The sequence below is a fragment of the Heterodontus francisci genome, chromosome 12 (genome assembly GCF_036365525.1).
Source record: "Heterodontus francisci isolate sHetFra1 chromosome 12, sHetFra1.hap1, whole genome shotgun sequence".
In the NCBI taxonomy this organism is placed as follows: Eukaryota; Metazoa; Chordata; class Chondrichthyes; order Heterodontiformes; family Heterodontidae; genus Heterodontus; species Heterodontus francisci.
Window position 1 is genome coordinate 99,379,386 of NC_090382.1, and position 23,070 is coordinate 99,402,455.

General features: G+C 42.7%; 1 protein-coding gene across 5 annotated transcripts in view; it reads right to left on the reverse strand.

The window, feature by feature from the left end:
- slc36a1 (solute carrier family 36 member 1) overlaps positions 1 to 23,070 on the reverse strand; it is a 106,372-nt gene that overhangs the window by 59,374 nt on the left and 23,928 nt on the right. For all 5 annotated transcript variants that reach the window (XR_010976119.1, XM_068043917.1, XM_068043916.1 and 2 more), the window contains 4 exons: positions 21,344 to 21,439; positions 20,831 to 20,915; positions 7,862 to 8,080; positions 2,263 to 2,361 (listed from right to left, as the gene is read on the reverse strand). Coding sequence is in view for 4 of the 5 variants with exons in the window: in XM_068043917.1 (XP_067900018.1) it covers positions 2,263 to 2,361; positions 7,862 to 8,080; positions 20,831 to 20,915; positions 21,344 to 21,439 (499 nt within the window). In the remaining variant the exon portion in view is untranslated. The remainder of the gene's footprint in view (positions 1 to 2,262; positions 2,362 to 7,861; positions 8,081 to 20,830; positions 20,916 to 21,343; positions 21,440 to 23,070) is intronic.

Genomic DNA, 23,070 nt, shown 5'->3' on the forward strand with positions numbered 1-23,070 from the left:
ATTTAATCCCACGAGCCCATCCATCAATGAAGATCATGGCAGATCTGCAACCTAACTGGATAGATCTGCCTTTGTCCATATCCCTAAGTAATGGAGGACAGCAAAAATCTATCAATCTCTCCTTTAAAATGTACAGTTGATCTGGCATTGAATACTATTTGTAGAATATAGAGTTCCAAAGTACGATAACCCCAAGCATGTAGAAATGTTTCCAAATTTCACTCCTGAAAGGTCCGCCTCTAATTGTTAAACTGTCTCCTATCCTTGACCAGCAGAAATAGTTTCTCTATCCTGTCTGTTCCCCTAATTCCTTGAAAACTTCTTGAATCACCCCTTAACGTTATAAATTCCAGGGAATACAACCCTTGTTTGTGTAATCTTTCTTTTTAGTTTAACCCTTAGAGTCCAGGCATCATTCTGGCAAACCTATACTGCATGCCCTCCAAGGTCAATATATCCTCACTATGGTGTAGTGGCAAGACTACTTTCAGCATTCCAGGTGCGCTCTAACCTAGGGCTTTGTATAGCTGAAGCAGGATTTTATGCCCTTGTATTCTATTCCTCTAGATATAAACGCCAGCACTACATTAGCCTTTTTGATTATTTTCCATACCTGTTCATAACATTTTCACATTTTTGTACCTATACCACCTCACCGCACCCCCCACCCCACCCCAAGTCTACTGGGAGTGCCTGCTTCTAGCTTTCCACCAGCTGTATATATTTGTTTTTTTTTTAAAAAAAGGTCCAATGTGGATGACCTCACATTTGCCTACATTGAAATCCACTTGTCAAAGTTTTGACCATTCACAATCTAGTAATTCTTTATAATTTATGCTTCCATCTACATCGCTTACATTGCCAACTATCCTGGTCATTGACAAATTTGGATATGTGGCTACCTTATCACCCAGTAGTTAATAAATATTTGGAATAGTTGAGGCCCCAATTCACATCCTTGAGACACCACTTGTCACATCTTGCTAATTAAAGTACCTGCCCATTGTCCCTGTCTCCTGCTGCTCAGCCAATTTCCTAACCAGGTCAACAACTCTCTTTCAGTTCCATGGGCTTCAACTTCAGCTAACAGTCTCATGGGACTTCATCAAATGCCTTCTGGTAGTCCATATAAAGAATGCCAATAGACATTCTTCTGTCCACTACTTTAGTTAGTACTGTAGCACTAGCCAGACCACTCCCTGTAGACTACTGAAACTTTAACCAAGTATGGAAAAGCATGCAACACATGGTAAATTTCAGCAACAGCCAAAAGAAATGATCCAGCAACTAACCATCAATAGTTGTTGGTCCCTTTAAATGGCACTGGGTGGGGAGGGTGGGAATCCTTCATGCCATTTAACATCGTATTCAACTGTGCAATGTTAAAGATACATCTTGGCTGAAATGTGGATCTCCAAATTGGCAGCATTGACATCAACTGGCATCATGAATTGCCCAGGCTGGATGCTGCCAGTCACTAGGTGCGCACACTAACCCCTTTACAAAAACAGCATCCAACAGACTTCCCATCAGATGCGCACATGCAGACACCATTTACGTAGTTTAAAAGGCCTCGCAAGCCCCACAGAATGGGCACTAGAGCCCAATTTTTCTCCCTTCATTTTCAAAGGCTAGAGGATGATTAGCACAGTGAAAAAAAAAAAGTGAGAAACTAGTTAAAACAGGGTAGGCACAAAACCAGGTTAGGAATGAAGGTGCTGTCAAAAAAAAGTATTGAGAGTGTGAAGAATAATTCTATTTTTTTTAATGGATCAATAACGGAAGAAAATTTTTAGTACATTGTTAATACAAATTATCTGGTCATTATCGCATTGCTGGTCATGGAACCTTGCCAAGTTCAAACTGGCTACCATGTTTCCTACATTACAACAGTGACTACACTTCAAAAGTATTTCATTGGTGGTAAATGGATGTCCTGAGGTTGCGAAAGGTACTATATAAATGCAAATTCTGCATTGCAGTTAAGTGAGTTCAGACAAAAAATAGAACAGGTTTGATAATGCAGATCATGGGCATTCACCTATAAAAGTACAAAGCTGTGCAAGTGTTGGAAAGGCTGCACAAAAAATGTGAAACTAAAACAAAAGTTTCTCTTGCGGTGGCTGTTAGTTTATACTACAGTTTTAAGTTAAGTGAGTTAATTGGCAATTACTATACAGGAGTCAGGTGTAATATCAAATTTAAACATCATGTCCAAGAGGCTGCCAATACCATTGATATAATAAACTTATTTTCACTCACCACACCGATGCCTTCAAATGCAAATATGGCTGTTCCGAAAAACATCGCATAAGATTTCCACCCAGCCACCGGCGGCAGATCGTTGACATATGATGCACTCTGCAAGGGAAAGCATGGTGTATAAGATTCCACATTTAGTAATACAATTTCCACCACACCCTCCCCATCCAAAATGTTAAGATGTAATTCTAGAAAAGAATGGTCAGATATTGTGGGAAAAATTGAAGAGTAAAAAAAAGGGGAATGAGACTAAACTAGCAGGAGGCAAACTGGTTGTATAAGGTTCTACAGGTATATAAAAGGATCAATGGAAGTAAACGTGGGTCCCTTCAAGGCACTGAGATGAGAAATTATAAATAGGGAAGGAAATGGCAGAGATATAAAAAATACTCAGGATCGGTCTTCATGGTAGAAGACAAAAAAAAGTTCTGGAAATAGTGGGGAACCAAGTGTCGAATGAGGAACTTAAAGCAATCATAATAGAGAAATTAGTGGGACTAAAAGTTGACAAATCTCCTGGATCTGATGGCCTGTATCATAGGATTTTATGAGGCAGCTAGAGATACAGCAGATGAATTGGTTTTGATCTTCCAGAAAGTAAAGATTTCAGAATAGTACCCCACAGAAAGTAACAAACATAACCCTGCTATTCAAGAAAGGAGGGAGATAGAAAACAAGAAATCCATAAGGCCAGTTGGCCCAACATTAGTAGGAAAAAATCTATTGTTAAGACATGCTAATAGGACACTTAAACCATAATGAGTCAGATTTATGAAAGGGAAATCATGTTTAATTAGAACTTTGAGGATTTAACTAGCAAGGGAAGTGGATGCAGTGTATTTGGATTTTCAAAAGACATTCAATAAGGTGCCACATTAGAAATTATAACACAAAAAGGCTCATATAATGGGGATAGGTTAGCGTGGATTGACGATTAAGGATAGAACACAGTAGGAATGAAAGGGTCATTTTCAGGGTGGCAGGTTGTAACTAGGAGGGTGTCGGAGGATCAGTGCTTGGGCTTCAGCTATTTACAATCTACAGCAACTTAGATGAGGAGACAGTGTAGTGTATCCAATTTTACTGATATCAAGTTAGGTGGGAAAGTAAGCTGTCAGGAAGATGCAAAGAGGTTGCAAAGGGATATAAACAGGTTAGGCGAGTGGGCAAAAGTATGGCTGACAGAATACAATGTGGGGAAATGTGAAGTTAACCACTTTGGAAGGAAAAAATGGAAACGCAGAACATTTTTTAAATGGTGAAAGACTGGGAAATGTTGGCACACACACCTGGGTGCCTTTGTACATGATTCAGAGGTTAACATGCAGGTACAGCAAGCAATTGGGAAAGCATGTAGTGTTAGCCTTTATTAGAAAGGGATTGGAGTACAAGGGAAAGAAGTTTTACTACAATTAGAGTCTGTCACTCTAGAATTGGCCTTTATAGCCACTCCAGGCACTGCTTCACAAACCACTGACCACCTCCAGGCATTTACCCATTGTCTCTAGAGACAAGGAGGCCAAAGAAGGAGGACACAGGGTATTGGTGAGACCGCACCTGGAGCACAGTAGAGTCTTTGTCTCCTTACTTAAGAAAGGATATATTTTCCTTCGAGAGGGTACAACAAAGGTTCACTAGACTAGTCTTGGGATGAGCAGATTGCCCTACGAGGGGAGATAGAATAGACCTAGCCTGCATTCCCTCAAATTTAGAAGAACATGCGGTGAATCTATTGAAATAAAATACTTGACAAGGTAGATTTTAGGAAGATGTTTCTCCAGGCTAGGAATTGCAGAACTAGGGGTCACGTGGGTGATTATAATCTTCATATTGATTGCATAAGGCGAACTGGCAAAGATAGCCTGGAGGATGAGTTCATAGAGTGTATTAGGGACAGTTTCTTAGAACAATAGGCTCTGAAACCAATGAGGGAGCAGGCCATTTTCGACCTGGTAATGTGTAATGAGACAGGATTAATTAATAACCTCAAAGTAAAAGGACCCTCTAAGCAAGAGTGATCATAACATGTTTTTCACATTGTTTGAGCGCCAGAAATTTGGTCTGAAACTAGTGTCTTAAACTTAAAAGGCAATTACAAGGGTATGAAGACAGAGTTGGTTAAAAGGTAAGACAGTAGAGAAGCAGTGGCAAACATTAAAAGTGATATTTCAGAACTCATTCTATTGGCAAAGAAAAGCTATGAGAAGGATGTACCATCTGTGGCTGAGGTAGTTAAGGATGGTATCAAATTGAAAGAAAAGGCATACAATGCTGCAAAGATAAGTAGTAGGCCAGAAGATTAGGAAAACTTTAGAAACCAGCAAACAATGACTTAAAAAAAAGAGTATGAGTAAAGCAGCAAGAATGATAAAAACAGTTAAAGCTTCTATAAGTATATAAAAAGGAAAAGGGTAACTAAAGTAAGTGGAGGGCCCTTAGAGGATGAGACTAGGAAATTAAGAATGAGAAACAAGGAAATGGCAGAGACTTTGAACAAGTATTTTGTATCTGTCTTCACAGTAGAAGGCATAAAAAGCATCCCAAAAATAGTAGAAAATCTAGAGGCAAAAAAGAGTAAGGAACTTAAAACTCGAGAAAAAGTACTAGAAAAACTAATGGACTAAAGGCGGACAAGTCCCCTGGACCTGATAGCCTGCATTCTAGGATCTTAAAAGAAATGACTGCAGAGATAAGGGATGCATTGGTTGTAATCTTTCAATATTCCCTAAATTCTGGAAAGGTACTAGTGGATTGGAAAACTCCAAAATGCAACACTCCTATTCAAGAAAAGACAGGAAAGCAAGTAGTGAGGACGCTACAAAGTCTGCAAAGAGATAGATAGGTTAAGTGAGTTGCCAAAAATTTGGCAGATGAAGTACAATATGGGTAAATGGGAGATTGTCCACTCTGGCAGGAGGAGAATAGAAAAACAGATTTAAATGGAGACTACAGAATGCTGCAGCACAGAGGGATCTGGGTGTCCATGTACATAATCACAAAAGGTATCTGCATGCAGATACAGCAAGTAACTAGAAAGGCAAATAGAATGCTGGCCTTTATTGCAAGGGGGATGGAGTCTAAATAGGGAAATCTTGCTACAACTGTATAGGGCTTTGGTGAGACAGCACCTAGAGGACTATGTACAGTTTTGGTCTCCTTACTTAAGTAGGAATTTATTTGCATTGGAAGCAGTTCAGAGAAGGTTCAATAGACTGACTCCTGGGATAAAGGGGTTGTCTTACAAGAAAAGGTTGAGCCTATACTCATTGGGGTTTAAAAGAATGAGAAGTGATCTTACTGAAACATAGAAGATTCTGAGGAATCACGATAGGGTAGAAGCTGAGCAGTTGTTTCCTCATGAGGAAATCTAGAACCAGGGGGCACAGTTTAATAAGGGGTCTCCCATTTAAGACAGATGAAAAGAAATTCCTTCTCAGAGGGTCATTAAATCTTTGGAATTCTCTTCCCCAGAGAAGAGTGGAGGCTGGGCCAATGAATGTATTTACACAGATTTCTGATCTACACAGGAGTCAAAAGGTTATGGGAGGCCAGCAGTGGAGTTAAGGGCACAATTAGCCATTTTATTTGAAAGACAGAGCAAGCTTAAGGGGCCGAACAGACTAGTCCTGCTATTTATGATCTTGTAACCCAAGAAGGGGTCAGCCATTTAGGATTGTGATGGAGAAATTTCTTCACTCAGAGGGCTGAGAATCTTTGGAATTCTCTGCTTCAAAGAGCTGTGGATGCTCCGTTGTTGAGCATGTTCAAGACAGAGGTCATTCAATTATTGGGAACTCGGGATAGTGTGGAAAGGTGGAGTTGAGGTAGATGATCAGCCATGATTTTATCAAATGATGGAGCAGGCTGGAGGGGACAAATGGCTACTACTGCTCTTATGTTAAGTGCTTAAAGCTAATCTCAATGGGTCAGTCTTCATTTAGACTTGTGCCACAAGCAAATTTATTCAGATAATCTACTCAATCAAAAATATGTAACTGCATCGAGTGCAAATTATATACTAAGTAAACTTTGACCCTTTCACACTCAATTGGACAATTTATGAACCAAAGTATCAGGCTAGAACATTAATTTTAATTTGCTACAGGCAAGAACACCCTTCAGATTATTTTCTTCTGAATGTAGTATGCTCTTCTAGTACTGTCAATCAGAAGGGCTAAATGGTGCTCAAAAGCATAGCCTTGCAACTCCAACTTAGTTCCCCAAATAAACTACAACCACTTCAACATTTCACTCAAATTGAATTTTCAAGCTACCATTGTCTGCTCTATTGTCAAGCAAACAGATTGAAGTCAAGTGACATTACACTTGCCTAGGACAGTGGACTTCATCCTGACACTTGACCATTATCCGTCAAGAAGCTGCTGACCTTTTAGCTGTGAAATGGAACTATTCCAAACTTGAACCTCTGGCTAAAGTGCCCAAGTGCCCTGAATTTACTTGGATGAACACCCAACCCAAAAATGGTCCAGTATAAAGACTAAAAACAAGATATACAAAATGCATCATTGCATACCAGAGTGAGTTCTTCAGAAGCCAAATCCACTCTCACCAGCTGGTATGAAGGCAAGTAGCTAGGAGACCTCTGTGCAATGGTTTCAGTCTCAGGGATCACTAGCGTTATGGATGCCAAATAGTCAAATGCAAGCTCTCTGACTTTTGCCCAATCTTAGGGTTTTGTCTGCAAGATCTAGAATTACATCAATCTACACATGACATTTCAACAATGGAATCAAAATGTTAATTCTCAAAGATCATCTTCCAACAAGACCAAAAACACAAAGCACAACTTCAATCTGATTCTATATTCCCGGTTTTTCGTAACAACTGCAAAGTCTGGATACACTAAAGGCTGAATGCAGAGTTAGTAGCTTCCAGCTGCAGTCCTTTTAATTACTGCATATTGGTTTAGGGCACTTCTTGCAGTTAGCTACAGCCCAAGTGATTTTAATTATGCACACAGCACAGATTCTTGAACAACTTTATACCTTGCTTCTGTTGTAAAGCTCAAGAGTCATACATTTAAAAAGGCCCACAGGTTACATTTTGTAAGAAAAACTGAACACAATACTGATTTTTTTTTGCCTACAGTATTTTCCAGCTTTAAACTAATTTTAGTCTTCTAAAAATCATATACTGCAAAGCTATAAAATCCACAAGATATTCTTGGTGCTCAGTCCAGATTCCAACAGGGCAACTTTAGCAATGTGACAGGAAACAGGTCTACACAGCTTCAGGAAACCCTAAAAATGTTGTATTACTATGTATTGTGTATGAAAACTGAACTCCACACACAATTTATTGACACCATGACAATAGGAAGCATTTGACATGGCTTTGATTTCAGATTGCAAGTACCAAAGACAGCCTAGATTTGTCCAAATACAGAATGAACTCATACAAAGCAAAATTTCGAACCAGGTCTGGCCGTAAGTTTGCGATTTTTGTTTCTAAAACCATCATACAAAACAGTACTTCTACAACAGCATCATGGAAACTATTAATATTTTAAAAGCTCCATAAAAAAGATACTAACAATTGCATCAGAAAGCACAAGTAGAAAAAAATTCAGATTACTCACAGTGAAAATGTGCCAGTAGATCAAAGTGAGGCTCACGCACATGGCTAGGTTGGCTAGCATGGAAAAAGGAGCCAGGTACCTCAGGTTCCGAATGTATACCAACAGAATGCAGAATGGCAGAAAGCTAAGCATGTACAGACGGCTGTCCATACTTCCAGGTTCCACCGTTGTGATGTTTTGATAGCAGTTATTGTTTGTAGTATTTGCTACATCCACAACCTTAAAAGAAAAGTAGCCATGCAAAGATTTAATTAAAAGCATATGTTGCATACAATTGCACCTTTTCTTTGTTTTCTCCTTCTGGCAAAAAAAATTGCAGAAACTGTGGCAATGAGGTTATAGCTTTCCCCTGTTCCTCATTTTACTGGCTTCTGTACAGTTCTCCAAATTCCCCTTAAAAACCTTCAGGCGACTGACCAAAGACAAGATGCACAGACAGATGAATTTTTGAATTCATAGTAAAATCTTATACTCAAAATGAGAATTCAGAAAGGGCATAACATTCTAAACTTTGCTACATGAATCAGTAAAGCGATCCTACAAACTCATTATCTGTATAACTGGAGTGAGAAAAATTAACCGTCAAATAATGCAGAATTTTAAGATGTGGACAATATTTATTTTCCTTCCCTTCCCCTACTCCCGCAGCTCCCCACCTCCTCTCTAACAGCCATGTTTGGTTCAGTGATATGTTCAGCTCAGAAAATTGGAGGTTCAAACCCTATTTCCAGACTTAAACAGTGAGGTTGGTTCATCAGTACATTAACCAAGGGAGTGCTAGGTCTTCAGGTACTATCACGCATCTGAGCGATAAAACTGTCTGCTCCTTCAGAAGGGCGCAAGTGATTACATAGTATCTTTTGTAGAACATGAAATTTAATTAAAAGCAAAATACTGCGGATGCTGGAAATCTGAAATAAAAACAAGAAATGCTGGAACCACTCAGCAGGTCTAGCAGCATTTGTGGAAAGAGAAGCAGAGTTAACGTTTCAGGTCAGTGACCCTTCTTCGGAACTGACAAATATTAGAAATGTCAAAGGTTATAAGCAAGTGAGCCGCGGGTGGGGCAAGAGATAACAAAGGAGGAGGTGTAGATTGGACAAGGCCACATAGCTGACCAAGAGGTCATGGAGCAAAGGCAAACAATGTTAATGGTGTGTTGAAAGACAAAGCATTAGCACAGATAGGGTGTTAACGAACTGAAGATTGAACAGCAGCAAGTACAAACATGAAAAAAAACCGTGGGTAAGCAAACTGAACAAACTATGAAATGAAATAAACAAAGGAAAAAAAATTGTAAAAAAATGTAAAAAAGAAAAAACAACTAAAAATAAAAGTAAAATGGGGGGCCCGTCATGCTCTGAAATTATTGAACTCAATGTTCAATCCGGCAGGCTAGTTAGTTAGTTAGAAATACAGCACTGAAACAGGCCCTTCGGCCAGAGTCTGTGCCGACCATCAACCACCTATTTATACTAATCCTACACTAATTCCATATTCCTAACAGATCCCCACCTGTCCCTACCACCTACCTATACTAGAGGCAATTTATAATGGCCAATTTACCTATCAACCTGCAAGTCTTTTGGCATGTGGGAGGAAACCGGAGCACCCGGAGGAAACCCACGCAGACACAGGGAGAACTTGCAAACTCCACACAGGCAGTACCCAGAATTGAACCCGGGTCGCTGGAGCTGTGAGGCTGCAGTGCTAACCACTGTGCCTAATCGGAAAATGAGATGCTGTTCCTCGAGCTTGCGTTGATGTTCACTGGAACACTGCAGCAAGCCCAGGATAGAGGTGTGAGCATGACAGCAGGGTTGGGGGGGAAAAAGTGTTGAAATGGCAAGCAACTGGAAGCTCAGGGTCCTGCTTGTGGACTGAGCGGCGGTGTTCCACAAAGCGGTCACTCAGTCTGTGTTTGGTCTCCCCAATGTAGAGGAGACCACATTGTGAGCAGCAAATACAGTATACTACATTGAAAGTAGTCCAAGTAAATCGCTGCTTCACCTGAAAGGAGTGTTTGGGGCCTGGGATAGTGAGGAGAGAGGAGGTAAATGGGACAGGTATTACACCTCCTGCGATTGCAGGGGAAGGTGCCATGGGACGGGGACGAGGTGGTGGGAGTAATGGAGGAGTGGACCAGGGTGTCGCGGAGGGAACGATCTCTTCGGAATGCTGACTAGATAGAGAGAGAGTTATACAACACAGAGAAAGTTCCTTTGGCCCAGCATTTCCACGCCGGCCATCAAGCTGGGATTATTCTAATCCCATTTTCCAGCACTTGGCCCGGAGCCTTGTAGGCTATGGCCTTGATGCAGTTGCACTTGATGCATAACATGATCCACTGCCATTGGCTAGCTTACTGTGAAGAGGGAGCGGGGTGTGTAAGTCTCTTGCCAGTATACAGCCTCTGCATTACTAAGACTTCTCGCAGCGACAAACCGCAACTAGGCACCCTACTGTCCTAGGCGGAACTGCGAGGGATCTTGGAAGAACCTTGGTCCCCAGAGATGCGATATAGAGGTTCACCTGCATGTGGACATGTCCTGGTGCCTATCAACCAGGTCCCAGTCATGGATCAAATAACACCCACTGCCTTGTGGGCCCAGCTCAGGAGAGTCAAAGGTCGCAGAGCCCTATAGGTGGTTGGTGATCCCTTTAAGCAAGCACTTTCCAAAAACTCCTGCAACTGAGTGGGCTGCAGAAGTAGAGGCTCCCACCCTTCAGCTGGATTAAGTCTATAAAATCAAGAGGGAGATGCACTTGCTGGGCAAGTCAGACTCCAAATCCTGCCCAGGCTATGCAGCCAAAAGACAAATGGAGAGGACATTTCACCCTTACTCTTACCAGGGAGGGGACCAACATGGGAGGTAGCCATTTATGGGTTATAAGCCCAGCTCAACTGCATAAGTGAAGAGCACCAGGGGTTGCCTCTGACTGTGGGAAGGATCATAGCATTTGACTGGTCAGTCACGACCTGCCTCAAGTTAGGCAGCCCCCAGCCAATTAAGTGCTGACCCACCAACATCTGCCTTTCTCTATGGGCACGAAAGGATTAGGGATCCTATCCTGATGGGTAGCCATTTATCGTCTGCCAAAGAAACAAAAAAGATGTTTTGGCATGCATGAGGACTTGTAGCCAACAAACAATGTACATAAGACAGTGATCAACCGTGAGCTACACAAGTTCAACATAGACATTGCTGCTCTCCAAGAGACTAGATTGGGTTGGGACACTGGATCAACACGAGGCCAATTATACCTTCTACTGGTATGGCAAAAGTGATGACCACAACCATGTAGTGCCCTTTACTGTCAGATTGATTCAGATAACAGATGCCTGCCGCAATGTCTGAATGCCTCATATTGCTTAGTCTACCATCAGATGGAGGTTTTGTCACTATCATCTGCACTAATGCACCAACCTGTACTCCAATGCCAAAGACAAAGATCACTTCTATGTCACTGGATGATATTCTGGAGCATCTGCAACGCGGAGAAAAGTTATTTCTCCTGGGGGACTATAATGCAAGAGTTGGATCAGGCAAAGTTTCATGGCAAACATGCCTCAGCCATCATGGCATTGGCAAGATGAACAAAAATGGACAGCAGCTACCAGAACTTGGCGTACAGCGTGGATTTTGAGTTACCAATACCTGCTCCCAGGACAGACATCGGGACAAGGGTTCAGGTGCCATCCGAGATCTGGCCACTGGCACCAACTTGATCTGATAATCACAGGACGCAACCTGTTCACCGTTCTTCACACCCGCATGCATCAGTGTAGTTATAACACTTATCACTTGCTTGTCAGTAGCAGGGTGAACAGAAAATACACAAGTCTAAACATGATGGCATGCCAATGCATCAACATTCCATGCACAAGGGAGGATGATAAATGTCATGTTTTCAGCTCACTGGTAGTCCCTTCCACCTGCAGGCTCACCAGATAATGCTGATAAAGCATGATGTCTCTGTGGTCAATCTACGAGGCTGCAATAACCATATTCGCCAAAGGAAGAAACAAGAACAAAGATTGGTTTGAGACCCGTCTTGCAGAAATGACTCGTGTCATTGAAGTGAAGAGTGCAACTCACCTGGTTTACAACCTGTCTCCTATCCCTAAAGCAATCTCATGCCAGCCAAGGTAGTTGTGACGACAGCAAGGTACTGTGCCAACAGGTATTGGATCAGTCTATGCAAAGTACAAACTGCTGACAATGGTAACCTTTGCACAATGACAGCATCAAAAGAGTACTCAGCACCAAAGTTGCTCCTTTGAAATCCACAGATGGAGATCCTCACTGACAGGAAGCAGCAAATGGCCTGCTGGATAGGGCACTATTCTGAGTTATAATCACATGAGACAGATAATTCTCTGCCTGTGCCAGATGATCTTATACAGCTGTCATGTGAGCACTTGATGCAGCACCTTTATTACTTGAGCTTGAAAAGGCCATTGATTCCCTAGCTGCAAGGAAAGTAGCTAGAAAGGACAGAATACCACCTCTGCTACTCATCTATTGAAAGCATCACCTCCTACCATACCTCCATGACCACCTCCTCCCTCTACTGGAGAGAAGGCTCTGTCCCACAGGACATGTGTGACACAAACATCATGATGTTATACAAGAATAAAGGCAATCGAGGGGTTTGTAATAACTACTGGGACATCTCACTCCTTAGCATCACTGGGAAGACCTTTGCCACTGTCATTCGAATGAGGCTCATCTACTAGCCAAGAGAATATGCCCAGTGGCTTCAGAGGAGGTAGCTCCACAACAGACATGATATCCTCCCTGCATCAGTTTCAAGAGAAGTGCAGAGCACAGCAAATACCACTAACTTGCTTCCGTGGACCTCAAAAGTATTTGACACTGTGAGTAGGACGGGCCTCTACTGGATGCTAGAGAAAATCAGCTGTCCTCCCAAACTTCAGTCTCAGATGGTCCTTCCATGATAACATGCACAGCATCATTCAGTAGGAAGGCTCCACCTCCTGACAGTTTTGAGATCAAGAATGGGGTAAAACAGGGCTGCATCGTAGCCAGTTTTGTATTTTTTTTTTCTACTCTCTTGACCTAAGTTTTCCTTGCCGGCATGGAAGGAGTGTACCTCCACACATGATCAGACAAGAAACTCAACCTATGAAGTAAAGGCCAAGAAAAAAGTGCAGCATGTCCTGATCAAAGAACGTCTGTATGCTGATGCACTTGTTGCCCAGACAAGACGACCAGCTCCTAAGGCTCATGGATTGTCTGTCCCATGCCTGTCTCATGTTCTTCCTCACCATCAGTGTCAAGAAAGCTGCAGTTATGGGACAGGGTGTTGTCTCCGCCTGTGATCAGACTTAACACCACACCACTGGAAGCAGTCAGCAAATTTTGCTATCTTGGATCTATGGTGACAGACAAACTGTCTCTTGATGAACAGCTCAGCACACACACTGGAAAGGCAGCCACCAACTATGGCTGACTAAACAAAATGGGCATGGAAAAACAACAAAGTGACTCGAAGCCTGGACAACTAACACCAACGAAAAAAAGGCTCAGTAACTTCTCTCTGGTGTCTGTGATGCATCCTTGGCATCACATGGAAAGACAGTCACCAATGAAGCAGTCCTTTCTAGGACAAACATGCCAAGCATGCTACTGTTAATCAAGCAAAGGTGGCTTTGCTGGCTTGGGCACATGCACAGGATGGAAGATGGCCACATCCCCAAGGATATGCTTTATGGGGAGATAGCCTGTACTAAGAAACCAGCTGGGCACTCAAAGCTCCAATTTAAGGACCCTGTTAAGAGAGACATGAAAGCCCTCAATCACGACAACTGGGAAATTAGCTGACGACTGATGCAAATGGCAACACCAGCTATGAGCAGTAATTCACCACCATGACATATTTTAGAAGCTCTTAAGTAGACGCCGGCCCTGCAAACAGGGTGTCAGAGATCATCCCAGCACCACCTGTGAGGGACAACTTCACATGTTAAGGTCTGGCATGCACTGCCCGAGTGTGGTAGAGGCAGATTCAACTGAAGCAGTCAAAAGGGAATTAAACTGTTATATGAAAAAGGAAGAATGCGCAGGGTTATGGTGAGAAGGTGGGGTGCAGCACTAAGTGAAATGTTCATTTGGAGAGCCGATGGAGACAGAATGGGCCGAATGGCCGCCTTCTGCTCTGTAACAATTCTGTGACTCTGATGTGTGGTACTTGTGACAGATTTTGTCTTTCAAGAATTGGCTTGTTCAGCCATCAAAAGTAGTGATGATCTTATCTGACAAAGTTCTGAGGCTGCATTCCCATCATCTCGCAGATGGAAGGATGCTAATCAGTACCCAAAGTAGAAAAGTCATCTGGTCTGGATGGGATGCATCCCAGGTTAGTGAGGAAGATAAGGGGGGGAAATTTCAGAGGGTCTGGCCACAATGTTCCAATTCTTCTTGGAAATGAGAGCAAGGCCAGAGGATTGGAGGAGTACAAACATTACACCCCTGTTCAAAAGAGGGGGGATAAACCTGGCGATTACAGGTAAGTCAACCAGTCAGTGACGGGGAAACTGTTAGAGACAATAATCCAGAAAAATATTAAATAGACATTTGAAAAAAGTATGGGCAAATAAATAAAAGACACCATGGCTCTTAGGCAAAAGGCAAATCATTTTAACTAACTTGATTCAGTTCTTTGATTAAGATGAAGAGGATTAATGAGGATGGTGTAGTTGTTGTGTAAATGAACTTTCAAATTGGGCTTGATGTAAAATACCACATCCCATATGTGATAGCAAAATTAAAGCTTATGGGATTAAAGGGAAAGTGGCTGTGTGGATACAAAATTGAAAGTGACAGAAAGCAGAGAATAGTGATGAACAGCTGCTTTTCCTAGCTGGAAGGAAGAGTGCTGTTCCCCAGAGGTTGGCATCAGGATCACTGCTCTTTCTGATGCAGATCAATGACTTGGACGTACAAAGCATAATTTCAAAGTTTGCTAATGCACAAAACTCAAAATTTAGTAATGGAAGAGAATATTAAACTCGAGAATGGAGACTGACTGACAAAATGGTCAACACATGCAGATGAAATTTAACAGTGAAGTGATAAATTTTGGTCGGAAGAATGAAGTGCAGCAATATAAATGGTACAATTTTAATGGGGGTGCAGGAACAGGGACCTGGGAATATATGTAGACTAATCTTGAAGGTGGCAGGACAAAGGCTAAATATTTGAGATCCTTGGCTTTATAAATTGAGAATATGGAGTAAAAAGCAAGTAAGTTATGCTAAACTTTTATAAAACTCTGGTTAGATCTAAACTGAAGTAGCATGCTCAATTCTGGGCACCACTTTTCAGGAAGGATATCAACGATTTAAAGAGGATGCAGAAGAAATGTATTAGAATAGAATCAGGGATGAGGGACTTTAGTTACACAGACCAACTGGAGAAGCTGCTGCTTAGGGAAGAGATAGTTAAGAGATGTTATAGAAGTGTTCAAAATCATGTACGGTTTTGATAGAGTAAACAAGGAGAACTGGTGCCAGTAAACAGAAAATACTGTTTTGAGAATCAGGCAACATGAAAATATGCTGCGCAAATTTAATGACCTAGAATGAACTGCTTGAAAGGATGGTGGAATCAGATTCACTTAACTTTCAAACGGGATTGACAAATACTGGAAGGGACAAAATGTATTGTGGTTTGGGGTGAGAGCAGGGGAGTGAGATTGGTAGAGCTATCCAATTAAAGAACCTGCACAGGCATGATAGGTGTCCGGATGAAAGGTAATTGCCCTGAATGTTAACTTTGTTTCTCTCTCCACAGATGCTGCCAGACCTGATTATTTCCAGCACTTTGTTTCTATGAATGACGACTCCTGTGCTGCATTATTCTATGATAAACATACACACTTTTTTCAAATTTTCTCCACCTAGATGCCATTTTAGACTAATCAGATGTCATTTCGTGAAGTCAAGAATTCCTGCATGTAACATTCTGAATAACTACAAAGTGGGTAGAGGAGAAAAGTGTTTTTTTCTTACCCTTTCAAGGCATGAGAGTGTTGCTAGCACAGTCAAACATTTGCTATCCATCCATAATTGCCCTAGAAAAGGTGATGTGCTGCCACCTTGAACGGCTACAGTTGATCTACTGGTGTAGGTGCAATCACAGTGCCGTTAGGAATTTGTTCCAGATTTTCCCTGTGACAGTGAAGGAACACAGTCCCAGGTCAGGATGGTGTGCAACTTGGAGAGGAACCTGCAGGTGGTGGCCTTCCCATGCTGCCCTTGTCCTTCTAGGTGGAGGAGATCACTGCTCTGGAAAGTGTTGAAGGAGCCTTGGCGAGTTGCTGCATTGCATTTTATAAATGGTACACACTGCTGTTGCTGTGCGCCAGTGGTGGAGGGCGTGAACGTTTAAGGTAGTGGATGGATACTGAACAAGTGATATAAAAAAAACAAAGCGCTGTAAATACTCAGGTCAGGCAGCATCTGGGGAGAGAGAAGCACAGTTAACGTTTCAGGTCTGCCACCTTTCATCAGAAGTGGTCTGCTTTGGCCTGGATGGTGTTCTCAACGGCAGACAGGCAAAGGAAGACTGTGTCTCTCTCTCTCTGGCTGTGAAGGCAGAAGGAGGATGCAACGGAAAGGTGGTCCCGGTCATCATGGTTCAACATTACCGAAATCTGACCACCAACCTGTAAAGATTGTATGGACAATGACATGGCCCAAGGTCCCCATATTAAACAGAGTCACGTGTAGGCTTCTACCAGGGTCATTTGTCATATCCCATGGCGATGGAAGAATTAGCACTGTGAACCTGGCAGTCCCTAGTCAAGAATCTGCACACAGGTGACAGATGGATGAAGGTCTTTGGTCACCTGAGTTGGGAGGGGTGTCTTTGGGCAGCAGCATCTGTGACTGAGCAGTGCTTTTCAGGATATCCCTTGCTCATCCAAAATGGGGAGGGGGGATAGAAAAGGAGCCCTAAAAACCACACCCTATGGAATCACCACCTTCATGGTCAAAGAAAACAAACTTTAAATTTTGCAACTTGGAATGCTGGAACACTCATGGATAATCTCAAGAGCGGCCATCTGCAATCGTATCATGTGAGCTATCAACTAAATTGACATCGCCGCCCTCCGGTGAGGCCCACCTTCCTGGGGAGGGACAGTTGAAGGAACAAGCAGAGGGATACACCAACTGGAAAGGAAAGGCTGACAGCAAACCTTGGGTCCACGGACTTGGTTTTGCCATCAAAAGGATCTTGTATGCACTGCCACAACTTCCCAATGTATAAAAGACTCCGGACACTTCACCTGCAGCTCAGCTGTAATCAATATGCCACTGTCGTCAGCGCTTATGCCCGACCCTTGACTCAAGTGAAGACGTTAAGGAAAAGTTCTATTCAAACATTGCAGTGCTAACTGCCATCCCAAAAGAAAGGAGCATCCTTCTGGCAGGCTTGAATGCCAGTGTTGGTCATGACTCCGATGTCTGGACAGGAACTATTGGGAAAAAGAGGGTGGGAAAAGCCAATACAAATGGAGTGCTCCTGCTGATAAAAGTGTACGCAGCATGGCCTCATTATAACAAACACCCGCTTCTGCCAGAACGACAAACACAAAGCCACATGGAGGCATCCCAGATCAAAGCACTGGCACCTCCTGGATTATCTCATTGTTCAAGTCAATGATCTAAGTGATGTCTGTATCACTCAATTCATGCAGAGAACTGATGCTTGCTGGACAGATCATCAACTTGTTCCACCAGTGATGAACATTCACCTAGCACCAAGACATTGTCAGGCCCAAAAAGTCCAAGAGCATCAATGTTTCAGCCCTAAAGCAGCTCAACCGAAGAGGAATTCCAAGTGCAGCTCACAAACAATCTGGACAACCTTTGCACATCCAACTCAATTTCAGAACAGTGGGAACAAATAAAGTCAGCTGTACTAGATCCCCATGTCCAGACCTTTGGGTTTGAGCAGAGTCATCACCAAGACTGGTTCGATGGAAACAATGCTAAAATATGTGACCTCCTGGACGAAAATCGAGCAGCCTTCATTGCCTGGCAGAACAACCCAAGGTTACAAGACAAGCCAGCATTCCAACAGCTCAAGGATGACACCTAATGACAAATCCAGAAGATAAAAGGCACTGGTGGGAACAGAAAGCCCAAGAGATCCAACAATATGTCGACCATGATATGCAAAGCTTTTTTGAAGCCACCAGGGCCATCTATAGACCAAGGTCAAATGGGCAAAATTCCCTTCGCTCTCAGGATGGTGTCTCTCTTCTTAAGGATGAAAATGCCATCCATCAATGCTGGAAGGAACATATTCAACATCCCTCAACCATGAATCCACAGTGGCAGCTAATAGCCTGAAGAGTATCTCCCCAGTACCTGCGATAGAATTCATGGGTGAACCACCATAGATGGGAGAGCTGCAACAAGCAAACAGATTAAAAACAGCCTGCAGCACCGATGGTATTCCAGCTGTGGCCTTCAAAGCTGGTGGGCTTTTGCTCAAGACTCATGCACTCATCCTACAGATTTGGGAGGAAAAAACTATTTCCTCCCCTGCAAACCACACCCACCCCCAGAATGCAACAACTGTAACTATTGTCAAGAGGGGAGATGAATCATGCTGCGGAAACTATTGAGGTATTTTTCTCTAGTCCAAAGCAACAAAAATCCTGACATGCATTCTCTTGAATTGCCTACTTCCTGTGGCTGAGAAAATCCTCCCAGAGACAGCGTGACTTTAGACCTTCCAGAGCAACCTCCACCATGGTCTCTTAGCTGACATATCCAGGAAAAATGTCAAGACCACCACAAGGAGCTTTTCAATGCATTCATCGACCCACCCAAAGCATTTGACTCAGTAAATCACGAGGCTTTGATTGTACTCCAAAGATTTGTATGTCCAAGAAACGTAATCACAATCCTGCAATTGCTCCATGATGATATGACCTCAACTGTTGAGTGGGAGATCTGAAACAGACACTTTCAAAGTCCAGACTGGGGTCAAGCAAGGCTGTGAGATAGCCCCCATACTATTTACAATCTACCAGACAGTATCCATTCACCTCATGAGAGATCAGCTGCCCTCAGAATACAGTATTAAATACCACCTAGAAGGTAAACTCTAACTTCAGTCACCTCCATGACAAAACTAAACTGACCACCATAGACATACATGATCTATCTAGTTTGCAGATGACTGAAGTGTCACAGTCCAATCTGCACCAGATTTGCAAGCCACTCTCAATCTTTTCAATTCTGCATACAAGAGACTCAACCTGTCCTTGAATGTTGCCAAAAACAAAACACACACCTTCCATATATGTTGAAGGAATATTTTGGAATATGTTGAGCACTTCACATACCTTGGCAGCCACCTCTCTCAAAAGGAGACCACTGACTAGATTCAACACCAGATCAGCTGCACCAGTTCAGCCTTCTACAAACTACAGTAGCGAATGTTTAACAAAGACCTCTGCAAGTCAACAAAAAAACCTAGCGTACAGAGCAGTTGTTGTCACACTCCTGCACTGCAGTGGGACCTGGACTGTGCATCAGCAACACATAAGAGCACTACAAAAAAAAAATCAACAATGAATCCAGAGGGTGCGGCGGAGGCAATGGGAGAACTGAACAAATGCTCGCGTCCTTCTTGAAACCAGCTCCACAAGCACTCAGGCAAAACTCCAGCAAAGCCAACATCAATGAAGTGGAGAGTGTCTGGAAGGCCAAAAATTGTCTCCAGGTACTGTTTTCGTAACTCTCTAACAGCCAGCATTCCAGGGGAGGACAAAAAACACTTCAAAAAACACTCGGAAGCTCCATGTGAAGCATGGCAGCAATGGCATTAATGACTGCGAAGAACTTGCGACCAAATTGTTCAAAATGCCGACAACTTGTCCATCAAGCTGCATCATGCTTCAAGTCTAAATGCCTTAAATGATCAGATACAGCAGTGGCAGAGAAGGAAAGAAAATGAAGCAAATCCTGCACTCCTGCCCCCACTACCTCGTGGGACGTCCTGCCCCATGTGGCCAAAGATCTATGGATTGAGAATCAGCCTGTCCAGTCACCTGAAGACCCATAGCAGAAACTCACGACCTTGAGTAGACAACCTCGAATCGAGGGAGCCAATGACGACAGTGAGCTTTGAGAATTGTTGCAGCTGCAGTCATCCAAGCAAGGAGAGTATTCCATCACACTCCTGACTGGTGCCATGTAGATGGTGGACAGACTTTGAGGAGACAGGAGGAGAGTTACTCACCACAGAATTCGGAGACAATGAGCTGCTCTTGTAGCACATATATGGCTGGCCCAGTTAAGTTTCTGGTCAATGGTAACCCCCAGGATGTTGATTGTCAGGGATTCAGCAATGGTAATGCTGTTGAACATCATGAGGACCTGGTTAGATTATCTCTTGTTGGGGATGGTCATTGACTGGCACTGTGTGGCAGTGTTACTTGCCACTTAACAGCCCAAGCCTGAATGTTGTCTAGGTCTTGTTGCATGCAGGCAGACTCCTGCAGTATGAGTCGCAAATGGTACTAACCGCAGTGCAATTATCTGCAAACATCCCTACTTCTGACCTTATGATGGAGGGAAGCTTATTGATGAAGCAACTGAAGATAGTTGGGCCTAGGATACTACCTTGAGAAACTCCTGCAGTGATTTCCTGGGGCTGAGATGATTGGCCTCCAAGAACCATAACCATCTTCCTTTGTGCTAGGTATGACTCCAGCCCATGGAGAGTTTTCGTCCCCAATTCCCACCGATTTCAATTTTACTAAAGCACCTTGATGCCACTCTGTCTAGTGCTGCTTTGATATCAAGAGCAGTCACTCTCGCCTTGCCTGGTTTTACCAATGCGATAGCTACAAATCCAGTGTCCAATCAGGATGTTTGATTAACAGCACTGCTAATCTGCTCCACAAAGTGAAACCTACCTGCTTAATGTTGTCAGCCAGAAATACGAAGTAAACACAGCAAAACCCCAGTTGAGTTAGAATCAAAAAGAACTCCACCAAAAGTCTGCAAGGGAATAGCAACAGCAATCAGACAAGGGTGAACTGTTTTGGACTATTATATTCAAAAACAAAATGCACAGTATTATAATGAATGCAGCACGGGGCTATGAAAGCCCTGCAGCAAGGAGGAGGAGGCATTATTTATGCAGCTCCAATCGTGGTAGTTTGGCAAGTTGGATGGAGTTCACAATGGAGAAGTACACTGGGAAACGGGTGGCAGTGAAAGGAGCTTGTAAATGAGGAGCAATGAAAAAAGTAATGGTGTGTAAGCAGCAGAGGAGTGAAAGGAGGTACAGAAGGAGGGAAGTCCAAAACAGACAGTTCAAGCATAAGCAGAAATTTAATGTTTATATTTGCAAACTGCCATCTGTTATTTTGTAGCACAAATTTTCAACTATTTACAAACACTCAAATCTTCTCAACTTCAATTACCTCCCAAAATATGAATGTTTCCGGAGCCATAGGTTGGGGCACTCTTCCAAACTGCACATCACCACATTTCCATAATCCAGACATGGCTTCTGTAATCTGTGTATTTAAAAAAGTTCCTTAAAAAATCATCATTCCAAACATTCATTCCCATAATGATACAATAATTTCAACATAATGCATCTTTCCTATCTAATAGGATGTAGAGATCTGGCATCCTCCGTAACTACCGTTGCCTCATAGGCAAACAGGGAGCAAGTGCATGCCAGCAACACAAAACAATGGATCAAAAATAATTCAGGCAGCTTTACTGCAATTATTATACAAAGCAAATTACTCAAATACCTCAAAAAGAACAAGTTCATTCCAATTCGATTGCTTAGATGCAGCAATCAGGAAGAGTAGGAAATAGCTTAAAAGTATAGGTTGATTAGCCCAGTGTAAAAAGTCTCACCTACGTAAATTTTTGAAGCACGACATAGAATTTAAAATGAAGTCCAGACATGAAACCAATGACAGAAATTACAAACCTTTTGACAGGTCACTAAACAAGGAATATTGGAAAATTCTACATTTTTTATTATTTAGAGATACAGCACTGAAACAGGCCCTTCGGCCCACCGAGTCTGTGCCGACCAACAACCACCCATTTACACTAATCCTACAGTAATCCCATATGCCCGACCACCGACCGACATGAGGGGCAATTTATAACAGCCAATTTACCCATCACTTGCAAGTCTTTGGCATGTGGGAGGAAACCGGAGTACCCGGAGGAAACCCACGCAGACACAGGGAGAACTTGCAAACTCCACACAGACAGTACCCAGAATTGAACCCGGGTCCCTGGAGCTGTGAGGCTGCGGTGCTAACCACTGCGCAGCTTTGAACTAGAATCCAGTCAAGTGAACCAAAAGTTTCACTGAATAAACTAATAAATTAGAAACCGAAGACTTAACAATACATTTTAGAGCTCAAAGGGATATATTCACATTGTATCTTCACACCAGAGTCACTGAAAGATTTAATCTGAGAGATTACCGAACAGTTCATGATACAGGCAGCAATACCATAGGTTCTCTGAAAAGTCTCAGATGTTAACCTTTTTCAAAACTTCACAACCATGTCACAGGCTACTAAGTATTCAAACCCGACTGTTTCCTTATTTGGGACCTTTCAGATTCTAAGATTTAAAAAGGAGAAAAAAAAAAGTTGATCATGTCCTTGCACTTCAGCTGCAGATAGATTTGAGTTACAACCAGTTATTCAATTGCTTTTTCCCTACTTGACTCTGGAATGCTGTCAGCTGACCTTTAGCGATCAGAGGCACTGATCCTGGCCCTGCGTGTAGCATTTTTAAAATATTTGTTCATGGGATATGGACGCTGCCTGCAAGGCCAACATTTTTATTGCCCATCCTTAATTGCCCTTGAGAAGGTTGCCTTCTTGAACCACTGTAGTCCTTGGATTTGGGTACACCAACAGTGCTGTTAGGAAGAGAGTTCCAGGATTTTGACCCAACAACAGTGAATGAATGGCGATATAGTTCCAAGTCAGGATGGTGTGTGGCTTGGAGGGGAACTTGCAGGTGGTGGTGTTCCCATGCATCTGCTGCCCTTGTCCTTCTAGGTGGTAGAGATCACAAGTTTGGAAGGTGCTGTCAAAGGAGCCTTGGTGAGTTGCTGCAGTGCATCACGTAGATGGCACACTGCTGCCACTGTTGGTCAGTG